The 20,965-nt window shown below is 39.7% G+C and overlaps 1 protein-coding gene across 1 annotated transcript in view; it reads left to right on the top strand.

Annotated features, from left to right (window-relative positions):
- The window catches only part of SLC35D1 (solute carrier family 35 member D1), a 46,013-nt gene that overhangs the window by 16,013 nt on the left and 9,035 nt on the right, over positions 1-20,965 (top strand). The window contains exons 9-11 of the mRNA XM_043876592.1: positions 11,805-11,872; positions 13,281-13,359; positions 17,104-17,186. Coding sequence (XP_043732527.1) covers positions 11,805-11,872; positions 13,281-13,359; positions 17,104-17,186 — 230 coding nt within the window. The remainder of the gene's footprint in view (positions 1-11,804; positions 11,873-13,280; positions 13,360-17,103; positions 17,187-20,965) is intronic.

The following is a 20,965-nucleotide window of genomic DNA, read 5'->3' on the forward strand; positions in this document are numbered from 1 at the left end:
AATAAAGTAATCACCAGTTTGCTTCTGAGAGAGAGAATAGGAAAGTGTAGAACAGAAATGCGAGGGAGACTTCATTACTGATTTTTTTTCTGATTGTACAACTGTATGAATTTATTTAAATTGCATTTTATAAAAGGAACATAAAAAAAAGTTTTTTTTCTGTAAATAATGGCTATCCAGTGATGAATTCTAAACTTTAAAATCACTGGGGGAAGTGGGGCAAGTTAACTTGTTTTCACTGTTTCAGAGTTTCAGACTCCTAACCCAGGATTCAAATTGAAGCAAAATCATATCCAAATTATTTTTCTGAAAATCCCACTGTTAACTTTAGTAGGGAGAGAAGGGAAGACGTCCCTTTGTTGGAGCAAGAATCCAGTAAGAGGGCTCTGAAAGGTCAACACCCCAGGGAGGCAGGAGTTACACAGAGCAGTTAATGGGACTGGCACAGCTTTTAAGGAAAAATTGAAAGCCAGTGAAGAAAATAACTAAATTTCCATAAAAGTGAAAGGCAAGATCCAGTTGTACAACTCATCCCAGTGAGCATGTAATACTAGTCCTTGGCAAAGTGTTCTGAGAAACTGTGTGTGTGTGTGTGTGTGTGGTGTAATTTTTCAGAAAGTTTAAGTTCTCAAAGTCCTGGGCTTACCAGAAACGAAGGAACCAATATATTCAGCATTTAGTTTTTCTAAACATATATCTTCTAACTTTAAAACATACTCCTTAGAAAAAAACAAAAACAAAAACTGTGGTAAAGCCAGCTTGCTATTAGCGGAAGATATCTAGTTAACATTGATAAAGATGGAGCAAGCACCAGTTAACTAGTGACTTTCTGAAGTGTCAGATGGAAAGGACTGTGTTTAAGCTTGTCAGTCGCTGCCTCCAAAAGGGAACGTGTGCAGCACAAAGCCAGTGATTCAGAGTGTCGGGAACCGGAGCCTGGCTTTCTGACAGCACACCCAGTTAGGTGTTCTCACGTAGGGATGGGAGAACAGACCCATTGCTGTCGCTCTCACAAGGCCAGCACTGTGGGCCCTGGTACACTGTATAATGTCTTCATTCTATCACTGGTTAAATTACATGGCTCAGATGAGTTTTACAGGAAAAGTTCCTGCACAGATTATCTACCGGAAGGTATCTCTTACTAAGCATTGCTACTAAATAATGAAGAATTATTAGGCTGTTGCTTAAGTCTGTCCAGTGTTATTAATCTTTTCTGGGTCACTCTGTGAACCATTATAGACTGATTCTCAAACCCTGAAGTGTTCTTTCTCACATAGAGACAGGGCCCTTCTGCTTTTTCTGGGCCTTGGTATTCTCAAACATAACATGAGTGGATTGGATCAGTTATTCTTTACGGATGACTAGATCTTTCTGTATGATGGGGTTAATGGCACCTCCTCCAAGAGGGCGCATGCCATACCCGGGTCTAATGCACCCAGAGCCCCTTGGCCCTGTAGCCATCCACTGCTGACCCATACCTCCCAGGGGAGACTCAAACAGAGTTCTTGTCTCAGTCTCTGTGGGGTCTCTGGGTCCTGGTATGTACAAGGTTTGTTTGAGTCCTCTGAGCATCTCTGGCAGGTATGGAGTTTGATTCTAAAGACAGTTTCGCCCCTCCTCCTGTCTTGTTGGGGCTTCTCCTTTGCCCGTGGACATGGGGTATCTCCTCAAAGTCGCTCCAGCGCTGTGCCGCCACTGCTCCAGCGCCCCAAGACTGGGAAAACAGACTCTTGGAGGGCACACAAAAAAACTGTGTGCACACCAGGACCCAGGAGAAAGGATCAGTGACCCCACAGGAGACTGACCCAGACTTGCCTCTGAGTAACCAGAAGTCTCCAGTGGAGGCGTGGGTTGGCAGTGGCCTGCTGCAGGGTTGGAGGCACTGAATGCATCAGTGCATGCTTAGGACCTTTTGAAGGATGTTGCCATTATCTTCATTTGGTTCAGTTCAGTTGCTCAGTCATGTTCAACTCTTTGCAACCCCGTGGACTGCAGGCTTACCTGTCCATCACCCACTCCCAGAGCTTACTCAAACTCAGGTCCATTGAGTCGGTGATGCCATCCAAGCATCTCATCCTCTGTCATCCCCTTCTACTCCTGCCTTCAATCTTTCCCAGCATCAGGGTCTTTTCAGATGAGTCAGTTCTTCATATCAGGTGGCCAAAGTATTGGAGTTTCAGCTTCAGCATCAGTCCTTCCAATGAATATTCAGGACTTATTTCCTTTAGGATGGACTGGTTGGATCTCCTTGTTGTCCAAGGGACTCTCAAGAGTCTTCTCCAATACCACCATTCAGAAGTTTTGACTGGACGGACCTTTGTTGGCAAAGTAATGTCTCTGCTTTTTAATATGCTGTCTAGATTGATCATAACTTTTCTTCCAAGGAGCAAGGGTCTTTTAATTTCATGGCTGCAGTCACCATCTGCAGTGATTTTGGAGTCCCCCAAAATAAAGTTTATCACTGTTTCCATTGTTTCCCCATCTGTTTGCCATGAACTGATGGAACCAGACACCATGATCTTAGTTTTCTGAATGTTGAGCTTTAAGCCAACTTTTTCATTCTACTCTTTCACTTTCATCAAGAGGCTCTTTAGTTCTTCTTTGTTTTCTGCTGTAAGTATGGTATCATCTGCATAGCTGAGGTTACTGATATTTCTCCCAGCAATCTTGATTACAGCTTGTGCTTCAACCAGTCTAACATTTCGCATGATGTACTCTGCATATAAGTTAAATAAGCAGGGTGACAGTATACAGCCTTGATGTACTCCTTTCCCTGTTTGGAACCAGTCTGTTGTTCCATGCCCAATTCTGTTACTTCTTGACCTGCATACAGATTTCTCAGGAGGCAGGTAAGGTAGTCTGGTATTCCCATCTCTTTAAGAAGTTTCCACAGTTGTTGTGGTCTGTGCAGTCAAAGGCTTTGACATAGTCAGTAAAGCAGAGGTAGATGTTTTTCTGGAACACTGTCGCTTTTTCGATGATCCAGTGTATGTTGGCAATTTGATCTCTGTTCCTCTGCCTTTTCTAAATCCAGCTTGAACATCTGAAAGTTCATGGTTCATGTACTGTTGAAGCTTGGCTTTGAGAATTTTGAGTATTACTTTGCCAGCGTGTGAGATGAGTGCAATTGTGCAGTAGTTTGAGCATTCTTTGGCATTGTCATTCTTTGGGATTGGAATGAAAACTGATCTTTTGCAGCCTGTGGCCATTGCTGTGTTTTCCAAATTTGCTGGCATATTGAGTGCAGCACTGTCACAGCTTCATCTTTTAGGATTTGAAAGAGGTCAGCTGGAATTCCATCACCTCCACTAGCTTTATTTGTAGTGATGCTTCCTAAGGTCCACTTGACTTCGCATTCCAGGATGTCTGGTTCTAGGTGAGTAATCACACCATCTTGGTTATCTGGGTCACGAAGATCTTTTTTGTATAGTTCTTTGGTATATTCTTACCACTTCTTCTTAATATCTTCTGCTTCTGTTAGGTTCATACCATTTCTGTCCTTTATTGTGCCCATCTTTGCATGAAATGTTCCCTGCTGCTGCTGCTAAGTCACTTTAGTCGTGTCCAACTCTGTGCGACCCCATAGACGGCAGCCCACCAGGCTCCCCCATCCCTGGGATTCTCCCTAGGTGTCTCTAATTTTCTTGAAGAGATAGCTAGTCTTTCCCATTCTGTTGTTTTCCTCTGTTTCTTTGTATTGATTACTGAGGAAGGCTTTCTTATGTTTCTTTGCTATTCTTTGGAACTCTGCATTTGAATGGGAATGTCTTTGCTTTTCTCCTTTGCCTTTTGCTTCTCTTCTTTTCACAGCTGTTTGTAAGGCCTCCTCAGACAACCATTTTGCCTTTTCGAATTTCTTTTTCTTAGGGATGGTCTTGATCATTGCCTCCTGTACAGTGTCACAAACCTCCATCCATAGTTCTTCAGGCATTCTTTCAATCAGACCTAATCCTTTGAATCTATTTGTCACTTCCACTGTATAGTCATTAGGGATTTGATTTAGGTCATACCTGAATGGTCTAGTGGTTTTCACTACTTTCTTCAATTAAAGTCTGAATTTGGCAATAAGGAGTTCATGATCTGAGCCACAGTCAGCTCCCAGTCTTTTTTTTGCTGACTGTATAGAGCTTCTCCATCTTTGGCTGCAAAGAATATAATCAATCTGATACCTGTATTGACCATCTGGTGATGTCCATGTGTAGTCTTCTGTTGTGTTATTGAAAGAGGGTGTTTGCTAAGACCATTGCATTTTCTTGGCAAAACTCTAGTATCCTTTGCCCTGCTTCATTCTGTACTCCAAGGCCAAATTTGCCTGTTACTCCATGTATCTCTTGACTTCCTACTTTTGCATTCCAGTCCCCTGTAATGAAAGGGACATCTTTTTTGGGTGTTAGTTCTAGAAGGTCTTGTAGGTCTTCAGCTTCTTCAGCATCACTGGTCAGGGCATAGACTTGGATTACTGTGATACTGAATGGTTTGCCTTGGAAACAAACAGAGATCATTCTGTCATTTTTGGGATTTCATCCAAGTACTGCATTTCGGACTCCTATTGACTGTGATGGCTACTTCCATTTCTTCTAAGGGATTCTTGTCCACAGTAGTAAATATAATGGTCATCTGAGTTAAACTTAGGCCACAGAATTCTTTCCATGCCTGTGGTGTGTATTACGCAAAACAGGACGAAAACGTTAGAAAGCATCTTTGTATGTTCAATCTGTAATCATAGCCCCCAGTCAGCCAGGATTGAAGATTGCCGGCCTTGTGGCAGAGAGCCCATTTACTTCTGTATCACACAGAATGACCAAGCAAGTCATTTTCTTCACAATGGCTCTTTATCAGTATTTTCTAGTGGCAGACGTTTTGTTTTAAAGTTTTTTTTTCCTGAATAACAAAGTACATTCTCACTGTGCCTTCTTTACTTCCTGTCTTCAAGAGAAGAAAAATTTGCTTGCACATCTATCATTGAGAGATAATAGTGGTAGAAGTTGAAGTGAATATTCTCTCTGAATGTAAATTATGTATACATTTAAAATGTCTGTGTTTTATTCTCTCAACTGATTCTCACAAGAGCTAGATAGATGGAGCAGTTTTCTATGTTTGTAGTATAGGTAGAGGCTTAGAAAGGTTAATGACTTCCTAATGGCCTCACAGGAAATTAATGGCAGAGTTGGAATTAGAACTTTGGCTTTTTGACTCAGTAACCATGTAGAACCATCTGGGAGAAAAAAATTCAGACTATATTGCCTTGTCTTTGGTTTTCCCCAGTAGTACAGATGGAAAAATGATAGGTTATAGAACTGCATAGGCGTTTACTAGCTGAGTAATTTGGAGAAAGTTACTTAAGATTTCTTAGCCTAGAGCATAATAGCTTAATAAGTTGCAGATTTTACTGTTTGTTTTTTAATGCCGTTTTTATGGTAGGGAGAGCGGACCCCATTGCACTGTGCTGCCGTTAGGGTTGTGTTTATCTGCAGCTGCGCTCTCAGATGGCTGCTGCTTGTTCTGTCTCAGCCGGGACCCATTCCTGTGGCAGAGCAAGGGGCTGCCGCAGGCTGCCTGACCCACTGACTGGCTTTCTCCAGAAATAGGCTGAGTATGTAGGGAAAGAAAAAAAAATCTTAGGAGTATTATTTTTCTATTTTTGAATTATATATAAATGGAATTAAGTCCATGAGGTTTATTTTTAGTATTCTGCAGATATAGCTATTATGTTCCCAAAGGGCACTGTGCAGTATGTATTTGGGGCATTTTTCTGAATAGAGTTTAATGTTCAGTGTAGAGAACACTGGGCTTGAAATATATTAAGTCTACCACGGATTAGCTGTGTTACCTAAAGACAGTCACTCATTGTCTTCTGGGAATAATAAGACTTGGCCTTTCTACCTCACAGGCTTGTTGTAGAAATCAAATGATGGGGTGTGTAATAGAAGCACTTTGCCAACTATAAAGTGCTCCATAATACATGGCAGTACATTTTTAGCTGTTAAGGCAGTACATTTTTATTGCCACTGTTTATCCCTTCATTATCAACAAATTCAACTGAACCATCTTCAGCTCAGTGCTCTGAGGCCCACCGTGTGGTCTGGAGCATGATTGAATTTTAGTAGATGTCAAATTGTACATTGAAAACAGTGAAGGATTGTTGAGAGAGAAAGGATGAGAGAAAAAAAAAAAAATATATATATATATATATATATATAAAGGCTGAAGTGGAACTTCTAGGGATGAAAAATGTAATCAGAATTAAAAAATAAAGCAGAAAGTATCAAGCAACAGATCAGGCACTATGCAGGAAGAAAAGTTCAGTGAGTTAAAGAAACAGCAATAGAAAGTGTTCAAAATGAAGGACAGAAAAAAGACTAGAAAACAAATGAACAGATTATTGGTGATGTGTGGGATAATATTAAGAGCACTAACATTTGTGTAACTAGAGTCCTGAAAAAGGGGTGAGTGGGGGGCAGAAAAAAATTTGAAGAAATAATAGCTGAATTTTTTCCAAATTTGATGAAATCTCTAAACCTGCACACACAGGAAAGTCAATAAACCTCAAATAGAATAAACATAATGGAAACTGTACCATAGAGAAGGAAATGTCATAATGTTAAAAGGGTTACTGTAGGTGGGTATAACAATCCTAAATGTGTATATACTTGATGAGAGAGCTTCAAAATATGTGAAGCAAAAACTGATAGAACAGAAAGGATAAATAGACCAACCTGTTGGAGATGTTAATATTCTCCTTTAAATAATTGATAAAAATACCTGAACTGAAAGTCACTAAGGATAGAGAAGACTTGACCAGCACCATCAACCAATGCAACCTAATTGGTGTTTGCAGAGCACTTAATGTCAAACAGCAACAGGATCCTCATTCATTTCAAGTGCACATGGAACAATGCACCAACACAAACTACTTTCTGGGCTGTAAAACCAGTCTTGGTAGTTTAAAAGAATTGAAACCATACAAAGTATGTTTACTGATCAGGACAGAATTAAACTAGAAATTAAAATATAAAAAACAAGAAAGATTTAAATTCAGTGATCTAAAGCATCTCCCTTAAGAAATTAGAAAATAAGAGCAGATTAAACCCAAAGTAAATAGAAGGACGCAGAAATCAGTGAAATAGAAAATAGAAAAGCAGCAGAGAAATCAACATAAGTAAAAGCTGGTTCTTTGAGAGGATCGATAAAATTGCTAAACCCTGGCCAATTAATCAGGATATAAAGTCAGAATACACAAATTAGCAACATCAGAAATGAACAAAGGGCATTATTACATAGCCTGTGTATATTAAAGGGATAAGAGAATTATATGAGCAATATGCCATAAACTGAAAAACTGAGAAGTGTACAAATTCTTGAAAGACAAAACTGTAAAAGCTCACTCAAGAAGAAATAGGTAACATGAATAGCCTTCCTCTATAAAATAATTAGCTTGCTTTATTTAATTAAAATAATAAAAAGTCCTAATTAATATGGCTATTTAGCCCCATCTTTATTAGAGAAATTGGATTTGTCGTTTAAAACCTTCTGAAAAAGGAAACTTCAGGCCTTGATCACTTCACTGGAATGTTTAAGGAAGAAACAATGCTAATTCCACATAAATTCTTCCAGAATGTAGAAAAGGAGGAACACTTCCCAAATGATTTTTTATTAGGCCACTATACCCTCTACCACTAGCTGACAAAAAAGTGATAAGGAGAGGAAAAAAAGACTGTAGTCTAAAAAAATCCAGCAATATATAAAAAGGACACTATCTCATGACCAAGTTGTGTTTATCTCAGGGATTAGGGGTAGTTTAAAACTGGAAAATTAATCAGTGTAATTCATCATATTGGCAAGAGTAAAATAGAAGAAGGGCTTCTCTGGTGGCTCTGTGGTAAAGAATCTGCCTGCCAATGCAGGAGATGCAGGTTCGATGGAGAAGGAAATAGCAACCCACTCCAGTATTTTTGCCTGGGAAATCCCATGGACAGAGGAGGCTGGCAGGCTACAGTCCATGAGGTCACAAGAATCGTACACAACTTAGTAAACAACAGCAAAAATGGAAGAAACATGTCAATAGTTAGAGAAAATGTATTTAATGAAAGTGACACCAATTTATGGGTTTAAAATTCTCAGCAAACTTGGAATAGAAAGGAATTTTCCCAATCCAATAAAGGACATCTACCAAAATAATACGTTGCTATCATACTTAGTGCAGAATGACTCAGTCCCTTTTCTCTAGGACTGAGAACACAGCAGGGATGTCCACTCTTATATAATGTTCTATTCAGCATTATACTAGAAGACCTCATCAGTGCAAGATAGTAAGAATAAGAGATTATAAAGGAAGAATTTAAAATACCTCTATAAAAACTATAATCATATATGTAGAGAAAAAAGAATCTAGAAAAGAGTCATTAGTGCTAACTAGTTTACAAAGTTGTAAGATAACAAGGTCATCATGTAAAAATTGATTGAACTGTGATTTACCAGCAGTGAACTTTTGGAAACTAAATAGTACCATTTACAAAAGCTTCAAAAGTATGAAATACTCAGGGAAAAGTGTAGCAAAATATGTCTATATCTGCACCCTGAAAACTTTACAAAACAATAATAGATCAATGAAACAGAGCAGAGAATCAAGAAGTAGAAATAGACCATGTGGTCAGTTGTTTTTGTTGAAGTTGCTTGAATAAATCAATGAGGAAAGGATAATCTCTTCAACAAATGGTGCTATAGCAGTTTGACATCTGTATGCAGAAAAATGGACCTGACCCCTACCTCAGGAAATAACACAAAAATGAACTTGAAATGTATTTTAAATTGCACTGTGGTGTTCCTCCTCTGAGTCATTTTGAGGTCCTACCCCCAGAACCTCAGTGCCTTTGAAGTAGGGTCATTACAGATAGAATTCGTTAAGATGAGAAGATAGTGGAGTAGGGTGTGTCCTCATCCAGTATCACTGGTGTGGTTAGAAAAAGAAGAAATTTGGGTACAGACAGTAGCATAGAATGCCATGAAAATATGAAAGCAGACATCAGAATGATGCCTCAGTAAGCTCAGGAGCACCACAGATTGCCAGCAGATCACCAGCATCTAGGGCAGAGGCATTGTCCCTCACGGCCCTCAGAAGGAACCTACCCTGCTGACGCCTTGATCTTGGACTCCCTAGCATTTAAAACCGTAAGAAATGATTTTTGCTTTTTAAGTCGCTTAGTTGGTAGTACTTTGCTCCAGTAGCCCTAACAAACAGATTAACAGTATCAAGTTTTCCAGTTCCATTTATTTTGTTTTTTAAAACCAAATGAAGGTAGAGCAGTGGGAACTCTGATACAGTGCTGGTGGGAATACAAAATGTTTTAGCTACTTTGGAAAACAATTTGACATTTCCTTATAAAAAGATACATTTACTGAAGGAAACAAAAGTATTATGTCAAGTTAAAGAAGGCACCTATAAAAGAGTGCATACTATACAATGCCATTTATATGAAATTATTGAATGGCAAAACCCCAGTAATAGAAAGGAGATCAGAGGTTCCCAGAGGCTGTAAATGGGGGAGGGATTGACTATAAAGGGGCAGGAGGGACCTTTCTAGGCTGGCAAATGTTTTTTTCCCAGCTTTACGGAGATAGAGTGGACATTTAATATTGTGTAAGTTTTTTGTACAGTGGTTGATTTAGTAGTTATATATTAGGAAATGATTACCACAGTAACATGAGTTAACCCTGCCGTCACTTCACATAACTGCCATTTCTTTTTTTGTGGTGAAAACACTTAGGATCTACTCTCTTAGTAACTTTCAAGTATGTCAACTTTATAGTGTTGTTAACCATAAAACCGTGCTTGCACATTAGAGCCCTAGAACATGCACATCTTCTAAGTTACAAAGCCAACATCTCACCGTTTCCCCCGCCAGTGCCTGGCAACCGCCATTCTGCTCTGTTTCTGCACATTTGGCTTTTTTAGATTTTTACATGTGAGATCAAACTGTGTATGTCTTTCTACGTCTGATCTATCTCACTTTGCATAAAGCCTTCAAGGTCCATTTATGTTGTTGCAACATGCAGGATTTCCTTTCTTATGGCTAAATAATGCTCCATTGTGTGTGTATCATTCCGACTGTAAAATGTACATTCTTGCCAACAATACAAGGCTTCTCTTTTCTCCACACGATTGTCAGCACTTGTTATCTCTTGTCTTTTTGATGACAGCTATTCTAACAGTTGTGGGGTGCTACCTCATTGTGGTTTTAATTTGCACTTTTTTAGTGATGTTGAGCACCTTTTCATGTACCTGTTATCTATTTATACCCTTTTTTTGTGTGTGTGGGGGTATCTACTCAACTCCTTTACCCCTTTTTTAATTGGATTGTTTGGGATTTTTCTTGCTGTTGCGTTTTATCAGTTCCTTGTGTGCTTTGGCAATTAGCCTCTCATCAGATACGTAGTTTGCAAATATTTTTTCCCATCCCATCCGTTGCCGTCTCATTTTGTGGATTGTTTCTTTTGCTGTGCAGAAGCTTTTAGTTTGATGTCGTCCCTCTTAGCTTTGCTTTGGTTGTTTGTGCTTTTGGTGTCATAGCCAGAAAATTGTTGTCAAGACCAGTGCAAGGGTGCTTTCCCCTCCGTTTTCCTCTAGGTTCTATGGTTTTAGGCAGAACTTTCTTTATCATGATTGTAATGGTGGTTTCATGCCTATACATTTGTCAAGACTCATTGAATTACACACTTAAAAATTGGCGAATTTAATTTTTTTTATATGTTACACCTCAACAAAGAATCACAAACAAGTTGAATGTCTACTGCCTATCAAATGCTGTGATGCAGCTAATGTGAAGTGGGTCCTCCCACCAGGGAGCTCCCAGCCTGTAGACACGGTGGAGGAAGACTTGCAGTTCAGAGAGAGAAGTGCTGGAGAGAAGTAGTGCTGAGGCACAGGGGAAGGACTTCTTGACCCGGGAAAGCTCCACAGAGGAACTGCTTGGCTTCTGGTTTGATGGGTGAGCAGGAGTCAGGTGACTGTTGAGGGGCAGGGCATTCCAGGCAAAGGCAAGTGAGTGTGAAATGCATCTTATGTTTTATAAACCACGAGGAGCCTGATGTTGCTGGAGCCCTGGAGCTATGAGATTTGTGTTGAAGTGGCAAGAGTTGAAGTTGGACAGGTTGGCAGAGAGATTAGAAAGTGGAATGTTCCTCAGATTTGCTTGACAAACTCATATTGCAAGAGAAATTATGTACTTGAGAGAGAAACCCTCCCTCACGGGTGAGAGATAGATGATCAATGCACACTGTCGTTTCTGGTCATTCCTTTGACTTCTGGCTTAGAAACAAAGGGAAACAGCAGAAACTTTGCTTTTATAAAATCAACTGTTTTAAAATAGTAATTCTTCCTGGACAGGCCTCAGCTGAATTTAGGTAACTAAGACTATACTTGAGCTTTCACACATTACAAGGAAGAAGTATGTTTTACCATTTGAGAATGCTGTTATTTAATACCAGCCATCTGGGAAGATTGCTGAAATTAGCAAGACATGGCTTGTGCCTTCAAGCAAATAGCAGTTTCTTTGTACCAACATGGAGATGTATAAAATCTCGCTCATGTTACATTTTGGAAAGGAGAAAACCATACAAAACTGCTAGTTGATTCATTTCCATATATATGAGATTCTTGAACATCACTCTTTATCCTTGGAGTGATGCATGGAAGTGTATGTATGTGACTGTGTGATGGGAGAAACCGCACAGGGTTTTCATTAATGAATGACACAGCCGACTTGGAGGGCCTGCTCTAAAATCCGGTGCTTTCTTGTTTATTACAGGCATTGGATTTTGAAGGCTGGGCTGACACCCTCTTTCTTCTGCAGTTCACCCTCTCTTGTGTGATGGGGTAAGCCTTTGCTGCCTTGTTAGCAGATAGTTTTCCTAAAGAAATTTAGCCTGGTGTCTTTCTGCCTCTTTCTTGTCTCTTGAATGTATCTGCTTAGGATAAACCTCCAGACTCTAGTGGTTTCACCATCCTTGGGAATGTACCCCCAGGGCTACCAAACTGATCTCAAAGTCATGCTTTTAGAAGGATGAAGGAAAAAAACTAAATATTTATTCAATAAGCTAGTATGTGATAAGCACCATTATATTTCAACATGCATTATTTAATTTTATTTCTACATTACCCATTTGACAGATATTGTTGCTCCCTACTCCTAACTGCCTGAGAAAATAGGCTCAGAATTCAAATAAATTGTCTAAGTTTGCAGAATTAGTAGGCAGCAGTAGCAGCTTTTGAATTTAGGACTGACTTCTCCCTACCATGTTGAAGAAGGCAAGAGGATATCTGCAAATGTGCCTCTTCTCCTCACCTCCAAATTTCCCTAATGGTTTTTTTTCCCCTCAACCAGTCATTTCAGTTGATGTTAGTGAGTGGATCTAGCCCAGGCTTGCTACATGGTGACTGGATGCTTCAAAATAAAGTTGACAGGGTACCTTGGTACCGAGTCAGGCTCCGAAGCTTCATTGTAAAATCTGGAAGTGCCGACTACTGCCACTGTTGTTAAGTGAACTATATCCCCTCTTAAAGTAGTTCTCACTTGTTTTTTTTCCATCCTTAAAGTATCTCTCTTGTCTTCACCCTGGTCCAGAATCATATTGCCCTCACATTACATATACACCTGAGCCAGGGTCTGTAAGCCCTGAGCCTTGTACCTCAGGTAGGTGAATTAGGACTATGATCCAAAAAGATGACTCATGATTGCGAATGGTGGTTTCAAGGTTTTGGTGCAATAGCTGGGAAAAGCACCTGATCATTAAATGGATATGTGTTTCTCTTTAATGAAATTAAAAAAAAAAAAAAATCCAAAGCTTCAATAGAAGCAGCAGTGAGCTGGCAAAGCTCACAGCCAGTGTCTAGTAGAATGTACTGGCATGGCCAACACTGATCATTTCTCTTGGCTGCTGCTGCTGCTAAGTCGCTTCAGTCGTGTCTGACTCTGTGCGACCGCATAGACAGCAGCCCACCAGGCTCTGCCGTCCCTGGGATTCTCCAGGCAAGAACACTGGAGTGGGTTGCCATTTCCTTCTACAGTGCATGAAAGTGAAAAGTGAAAGTGAAGTCGTTCAGTCGTGTCCGACTCTTCGCGACCCCATGGACTGCAGCCTGCCAAGCTCCTCCGTCCATGGGATTTTCCCAGCAAGAGTACTGGAATGGGGTGCCATTGCCTTCTCCGTCCCTTGGTTAGGGGTTACTATAAAATAAGCAATTGGATTTTACTTATAAGATACCTTTTCCTTCTTTTTTCCAGATTTATCTTGATGTATGCTACAGTACTTTGCACTCAGTATAATTCTGCTCTTACAACCACAATAGTTGGCTGTATTAAGGTGAGTTGAAAAGGTACTGTATTCTTTTGGGTGCCTGCTTTATTTGATAAGTGTTCTTCTAAAATAAGTCTGACTGTGGCCTTCACCCTTTCATTCTATTTCCTCACGTGTTGCCTTGATCGTTTGACAGAGTGTGGTGATGGTTTCTAGAACAGTCCTGAAGAGCTCAGGGAGAACATGATCTCCACTTTCAGGCAGCTGAGGTCTGAGGAGGATGAGGACAGGAGAATGCGTCATCTCAGAGGGGAGGAAGGAGACTGATATTCAGCCCTGTTTCTGACGGAGCAGGTGACCAGCTCGGTACTGGTGGGCTTGTCCCTTTAACTCCTGACGAGAATTGTTCTCTTCCTCGCTGAGCTCTGGCTGTGTCGTAGAAGGATGCCTGCCAGAAGCTGATCACGGGAGTTTTCCTAAGCGTGAGCCAAGCCTTAAATGGCCCACTTTTAAAAGCTGTGTCTGACATTACCAGTGATGTCATTTCCTCCCGATCCATTTTATTTGAGGGAGGCTCATTTGTCCTCAGCTAGGAGTGCCACACTGCCTTGAATATTGAGCTGCAGTTAGCAGCTTGAAGCCTGAGGCCTCCCTCCTCTGAATTTGTGATTCGAGTGCTTTAAGATCCAAGAGGCTGCAGCATCCCTGAATTCCAAAAGCATTAGTGAGGTAGGCTTGCTTTCTAAAAGAGCACGATAGAGAGAGGTAGGTCCTTGATCCTTGGGAGGAAACAGCACAGCTCCCCTCGGGACTTGACTTCTGGCCTCGGTTGTCAGTGGTGAGGTAAGGGGCTGCAGAGTGGGGTTCCTCCTGGTTGCTGGTTCCCCTGTGCACCCCCCATGGAGCTGTATTCATAGACACCAGACCTCATTGTAGAACTGGACTTGGGTTAAAGCCTCAGAAGGTCTGTGATGTCAGACATAGAACTGAAGCGTTTGGTGTGAATAGAATTCTAAATTAAGCTGTAATAACTGTGTGACTTCTATGAAAGCTAGAGATAAGCATTCGAAGGCCTGAGCTGGCTGAGACAGTTTAGCCCCAAATGACCTGTCCAGCCCTGTTTGGGTTTTGTAAAGTTCAAGAGCAAAGTAGCTGGCTTGCCTCTTCAGAATAAAAACAGCAGGAACACGAGACACAGGACAGTTGGTGCCTTGTTTTTAACCAAGAAGAAGGATGGTGTGGGAAAGTTATTTAGCAAATAACTAAACCTAATTGCTTAGAATTTCCTAGTGTACATTCTTCATTGTCATCAGTGTGGGGTACAGACACAGTAATGCTCTCATCAGCATTAAGTCCAGTGCTTTTCTTTTGATAGTTCCTCCTCTCCACAGAATCATATGAACTTAGTCCAAAGGGAACAGTTTTACTTCTAAACTCTAGAGGGAAGGGGAAAAAAACTGGAGTATCTGATTACAGTTGACCCTTGAACAAAGCAGGTTTCAACTGCTAGGGTCCACTTTACTCATTATTGACCAGAGACATATTACTATGTTTCGTTACCCAAAAACTATTGGCCAGAGACATTTCTGTATTCACTTACATAACAAATTGCCAGCCATAGGCGCTAGTGTCTGCAGAAATCCCCCAGTCAATAATGTATTAACATGCAGAATTTTTTCAGTAGTAAATATTATAGTACTATACCATCTGTGGTTGCTGAATCCACAGATGCCCAATCTCAGATGAGGGCCATCCATTAGTTGGGCTTCCCTGGTACCTCCAGATGGTAAAGAATCTGCCTGCAATGCTGGAGACCCGGGTTGGATCCTTGGGTCGGGAAGATCCCCTAGAGAAGGAAATGGCAACCCACTCCAGTGTTCTTGCCTGGAGAATCTCATGGACAAGGAACCTGGTGGGCTACAGTCCATGTGGTTGCAAAGTCGGGCACAACTGAGCAACTGACATGCACACACATCTATAAGTTATTCTCAGATTTTTCACTGCACCCCAACCCCAGCTTTGCACAAGGGCCAGCTGTGGCTTATATTGCTATTGCTTCTCACAGCTGCTATGCTATTGAAGAATGTCTTATACCTTCAGACAGATGGGAGTACCCTGATATTCTTGCTGGTTTGGAGTTGGGCCAGGGTGGAGCTTCTTTCATTAGCCTCCCAGCTACAGCTTGTGTAGCTCAGTCACTGTTCCCCAGCAGGCTTTAAGCTGCCTTCTCTGCTTGAAGATCCTAACCCCCTAAACCCTTGGGTCAGCTTTCCTTGTTTCTCTTAAGTGTGGTGGGAAAATTACTTAGGAGAACTTGTTAAACATGGAGGGTCCTAGGCCCACCTCAGATGTTTTGAATCAGAATCTCTAAAGTAGGGCATGGAAGTCATCAGGGTTTCCAGCTGAGTCTCTGGTAAACTAAAGGCTCAGAATTGCAGTCTTGGTTCTGAGCTACCAGCACAGACTCTTCTGTGCCTCCTGGTGAGTTCTACTTTGGGGGCATGAGTGTGTCTTCTGATAGAGTATCTTGGTTAGGATGCTTTAATATATAGTTTTTCTAACTTCTGACTGATATTGAGCAAAAGATTCGGTTCTCTGTTCTTTCCTTTTCTGAAATTCCTTGGGCAGTTTATGCTAACTAATCTCTCTTTTCCCTGAATCTCTGTATTCCAAGAGGGGTCCTGTTAACACATTTTCCCAAGTTGCCTACCAGCCTTGTTTACGGTTACATGTTTGTGTTTGTTTTTTTTTTTTCCTCTCAAATAATAAGAAAATTGCTCTAAAGTGACTTTCTCTGTCTATATTTAGACCTGGAAGAGGCTGACATCATTTTGAATGCTCTCTCAAAGGGTACTACTCCACTATAAGAATAATTTTGAAGTTTATTTTTGGCTTTTTCAAAACACGACAGCACTTAACTTTCTGCTTTGTAGGCCTAATCTAAGAGAGCCCAGGTGCTAAAAATGTTTGTGGCATTTACCGTTTGGCAGTTGTAACAGCACAGAAGGAGTCAGTGACTTAGGAATGGGAAAAAAGGTTAGGGAGGAATTGAATAAGAGCTTAAACTGGAAATTTTTATTTTATCTTTGCAGTCTGAGGATAATTAAAAAGGAGTCAGAGGTTTTCACTGCCGTGGGCCCAGCTTGAGGCCTAGTTGAGGAACTAAGATCTCAGAAGCTGAAAAAGGAGTGGGATAAGCAGATGTTTACACCTGAGAGATTAAGGGAGCTGGGAGAGGTGATTTTAGGTGTGATGCTTTGAGATGACTTCCCCTCTGTTTTTTTAGGATACCAACAAAGAGTCCTCTAGAAATAGTCCTTGAGTTGGTAAATTCTCCGTCATCCCCTTTTTCCCTTTCAAAAAAAGGGAAAGATACTTGCCTGTAAGCAGATTTTCCTTCACTCTCCCCTCACAAAGTCACAAAGTGGGAGGAAAAAACATTCCTTTTGAACTTGGCTAAATGTGTAGAAATACCCCTGGTAATAGCAGTGATTCTTTATTTAGATTTGTAATGTCAGCCCATATGAGAAGAAAGGGGAAAGTTTGATGATCTTTTTAGTATTCTTCAGTATTGGTGAAAAAAGCATTTAGCTTCTGGAGAGAGACCAGGAAGAGACTGATGCTATTGTTTGTTAGTTGATGTTCATACTCATGCTACACTCATTTTAGGATCGTTGGGTTTTTGTTAGTTTCTGTTTATTTGCTTTTGTAATTTAAGGATGTATGTTTGGGTCATTGTGTGGATGACTTTATTTGAATATTGAAAAAGTTCAAATCTGTGTAACAGTGTTTTGCCATTTTTCTTTTTAGAATATATTAATAACTTATATTGGAATGGTCTTTGGTGGAGATTATATTTTCACTTGGACAAACTTCATTGGCTTAAATATCAGGTAAGTAGAAATATTTAACTGTAACCACTTTGACAGATGGATTTAGATTGTCAAACAGTCACAGTTAGCTTGGACTATTTAATGGCAAATTCGTTCACTTGTTATTAAACAGACATTTGTGGAGTTCCTACAGTACATTATATAGTTAATGTCTTTTTGATAATGCTTTTTAAGAAAGGGAGAAAGTGGTTTCATATTTTATGCACAGTTTTGGGGGAGTCTTTTCTGGAAGTTGAACTCCTTTTGTTTAGCCTTGGAAGAATAATCTTTTATTTATTGTGCTAGATGTCAGTGCAGTGTTCTTAAGAGAATTCCAGGCTAAATACCAGCTCTCTTTATATTGCTTTATATGCATCTTACTTTGGACACATAACTCCATTTCTTTAGACTTCATTCATCTTTAACAATGATGAGGGTAAGTTGCCTGAAAGAGCTTTTTCAGTTTGAGAATTTCGAATTTCATGGTTTTAAATATTATCTATATGCTCTAAAACCCTCAAATTTTAAAGACCTCCATCCTGAACTTGGACTTGTACATCTAATTAGCTCACTTGACATCTCCAGCTGATATGTCCAAAACTGAACTCCTTGTATTTCCTCCGAAGTCTGTTCCACCCACAGCCTGAACATCTCAACTGGTAACACTCCATCCTTCCAGCCTCTCAATTCAAATGCCTTGGAGTTATCCTCAGCTCATCAGCCCATACCCAACATCCTGTGTGTCGGCAAATTCGATTGGTTCTACCTTCAGAATACATCCAAAAAAGACCACTTTTCACCGTCTGCATTCCTTCCATCGTTATGTCAGCCACCAACATCTTTTGCCTGGATTATTGCCTAGTCTTCTATACTTGTATCTCTGATTTGGCTCATCCCCACACCTCAGCCCTAGTCAGTTCTCAAGAGTAGACAGTGTATTCCTTGTCAGAGCTAAGGCAGAACATGTCACTCTTCTTTGTATTCCCCTCTCCATGTCCCAGTGTCCTGGTAAGGCCCTACAAAGTCTGTCTCTCACTTGCCCTTCAGTTTCAGCTCTTGCTTCTCTTCTCCCTCACTCTGTTTCATCTACACAGACCTCCTTGCTGTTCTTTTCAAATACAGGGCATGCTGTCTCTTTAGGGTGTTTGGACAGAATATTTTCTTTACCTGGAACACTGTACTGCCAGGTACTTGCATGGCTGGTTCCCTTAGGCCTATATATTTTTGCTCAAATGTTACCTACTCATGGAAGTTTACCCTGACCACCTTATTTAAAATTGCAACCTGCTCTTCCTCTTCTGATACTCTGAGGCCCTTTTATTCTATTTTTCTGTTTATGTTTATATATACTATGCATTTTCTATCTCCCGTGCTAAAATGTAAGTTCATGAGGGTATAGATCTCTGCCTGTATTGTTCACTCATCTTTCCAAGCTCCTAGAATGAGTTCTGGTCGTTGCTTAATATTTGTTTGATGAATTCTCTATGGATTGGTGATAAAAAAAACCACTTTGAAAACTATAAAGGTCTTTATTGGTAGTATCATTTTAATTTACAATAAATTATATAACTTCTCTTGAACTCTTATATCTTTAAATGTAAACAAGTGATAATGCCTATTCCACCTTTCTTATGAATCAGTGTGAGTATTAATACTAATGTTATTAATAAGATAATAATTCCTTATTTTCCCTTCCATGACATTTATTTGTCATTATTATTGTTTGTCTTTTTAGAGGAAAAATTATTTGTTATTTGTGGTGTTTGGATATGTTGGTCGGAGTTTGGATGTGCAAACATGCCTGAGGATTGTGTGTTCTGGAAGGAAGACGAGCAGTTGAGTCTCAGATCGCGTTCACAGTTGCAGTTCTGATACTTAACACTTGTGTGATTTCGAAAGCGTTCTTTCTTTCTGAGCTTCAGTTTTCTTACATATTTCCATTAGAAACCTATATCTTTAGAGTTGTTGGAATGAAATAATCCAATGAATGAAGTACCTGATTCATTGCTTGATATTTATGCTTAGTAGATAATCAGTTTCTTTCATTAATAGTTGTGAGGAACGGCCAACTATGGAAGGATCAACATGGTGAAGTAGTTCTGAGTTTGCATGTAGCCTAAGCTGCCTTCATTTCGAAAAATCTAGATTAAAGAGTCTTTATGATACATTATGGGCCTGATTCAGAAATGCCTTGTTTTTTTTTTTTTTTTTTGGTCTCCTTCAAGCAAGAACTTGATGGTTAAAATGAAGTAAGAGCTGCTGTTTGCATTTTCAGATATCTGCAGTTTAAATCTCTTATAGTATCTTATAAAAAATATTTTTTTTTTCCCCACATGCAGGCTATTTAAAAAAAAACAAAACTTTAGTGCCTGAGTATGTTGGAGTGGTTCATGTGTCAGCCCAACATATGTCAAATCTAAAGTCTTGAAAGTTTTTTTTTTGTGTTAAGTAGTGATTATAGTTCTGGTTAAACAGTACCATTTGCTGGCAAGGTTAGTTGATAATGAAGTCATGGGTACTCTTCCCTTATGTAGTATTTTTAATAATTTCTAATTGCCTTCACATTTTATTGTAAAAAATTTTACAGGCCATATCTCTTTAATCTCTGTTTCATTACAGGGTTAAGGAGAGTAAGTAGTATACTTATTTGCCAGTCAGCATTCAAATTATTTGCAGTTAGGATTAGAGTCCAGATGACCTTGTGTTTCAAATACCATTTCTTTCCATTACAACTTGCGTTTCAGTGTCTGTAAAGGAAAGTATATGTTGCCTTTTTTTTTCTTTGACTTTTTCTCTTTAAAATAAAAATTATGGTTTGGGGTTTTTTTTACATCTTACACTAGTTAGTAAGTGGACTCATGGATTGCGAACGTTACTTTTTTTTTTTTTCAATGTGAAAAACCAAACTTGATTGGCTACTTAGTAGATTTCATGTTGATTGGAAATGGTGTGAGTCCATCCTTGGCTGATTGCACTTTGAAAGAAATCACTAATAAAGAATTTTCTGATTATACTCCAATGAATCTAGCTTACCTTCATCCTGCTTGAGTTTTTTTGTTTTTTTTTTTTTTTTTTTTGCTGTTTCAGAAAAAGTTTAAATAGTCCCTTCTGATAGGATTCAATTCTAGGAAGCAAGAGGTTTGTATTGGTAGGTTCTCAGGTTCCAATTTGATTTTTTTTTTTTTTTTCCTGTCCCCTAGTAGGGCTCTGTTAAGAGCCTGGCTGTCTCCAACTCCCTTAAGTGCCTTTTTCCAGTGGCCAATTACTGCGTGTTCACTCAAGCTCAAAAAAGCAGCAGAGCGAGTGGGGAATGAATAGTGAAGGGTGGTGACAATTAGAGTGTGCTTCTGTACTTTCACCAGAAATTGGGCGCTGGCCTGTGGCTTTGGCCCAAGTAATGCAGGCTTTCCAGATAATGACAGCAGCATCTCCATAACTGCTTAGGCTAGAATTCATAGAACTTTTGGAGTTTTATTTTTATCTGTGATTCTTTTTTTTCTTCTATTTAAAAAAATTAACATGATTTAAATACAGTAAAATCCCCTTCATTTCCTGTACAGTTCTGGGAGTTTTGATAAATGCATACAGTTACATAACTACCACCACCATATTAAAGGTATAAAACAAGTGTAATACCTCTCAGATCTCCCTGTGTCCTTTTTCATTGAACCTCTCTCCCCTACAAAGATCTGTTTTGTATCTATATGATGTCCCAAATGTTGTATAATGATACAAAATGTTATGCAGCTCTTTCTCTGACCTCTTTCACTTAACATATTGCTTGATTGAGATTCCATGTT

The sequence above is a fragment of the Cervus elaphus genome, chromosome 20, assembly GCF_910594005.1.
Source record: "Cervus elaphus chromosome 20, mCerEla1.1, whole genome shotgun sequence".
Taxonomy (NCBI): Eukaryota; Metazoa; Chordata; class Mammalia; order Artiodactyla; family Cervidae; genus Cervus; species Cervus elaphus.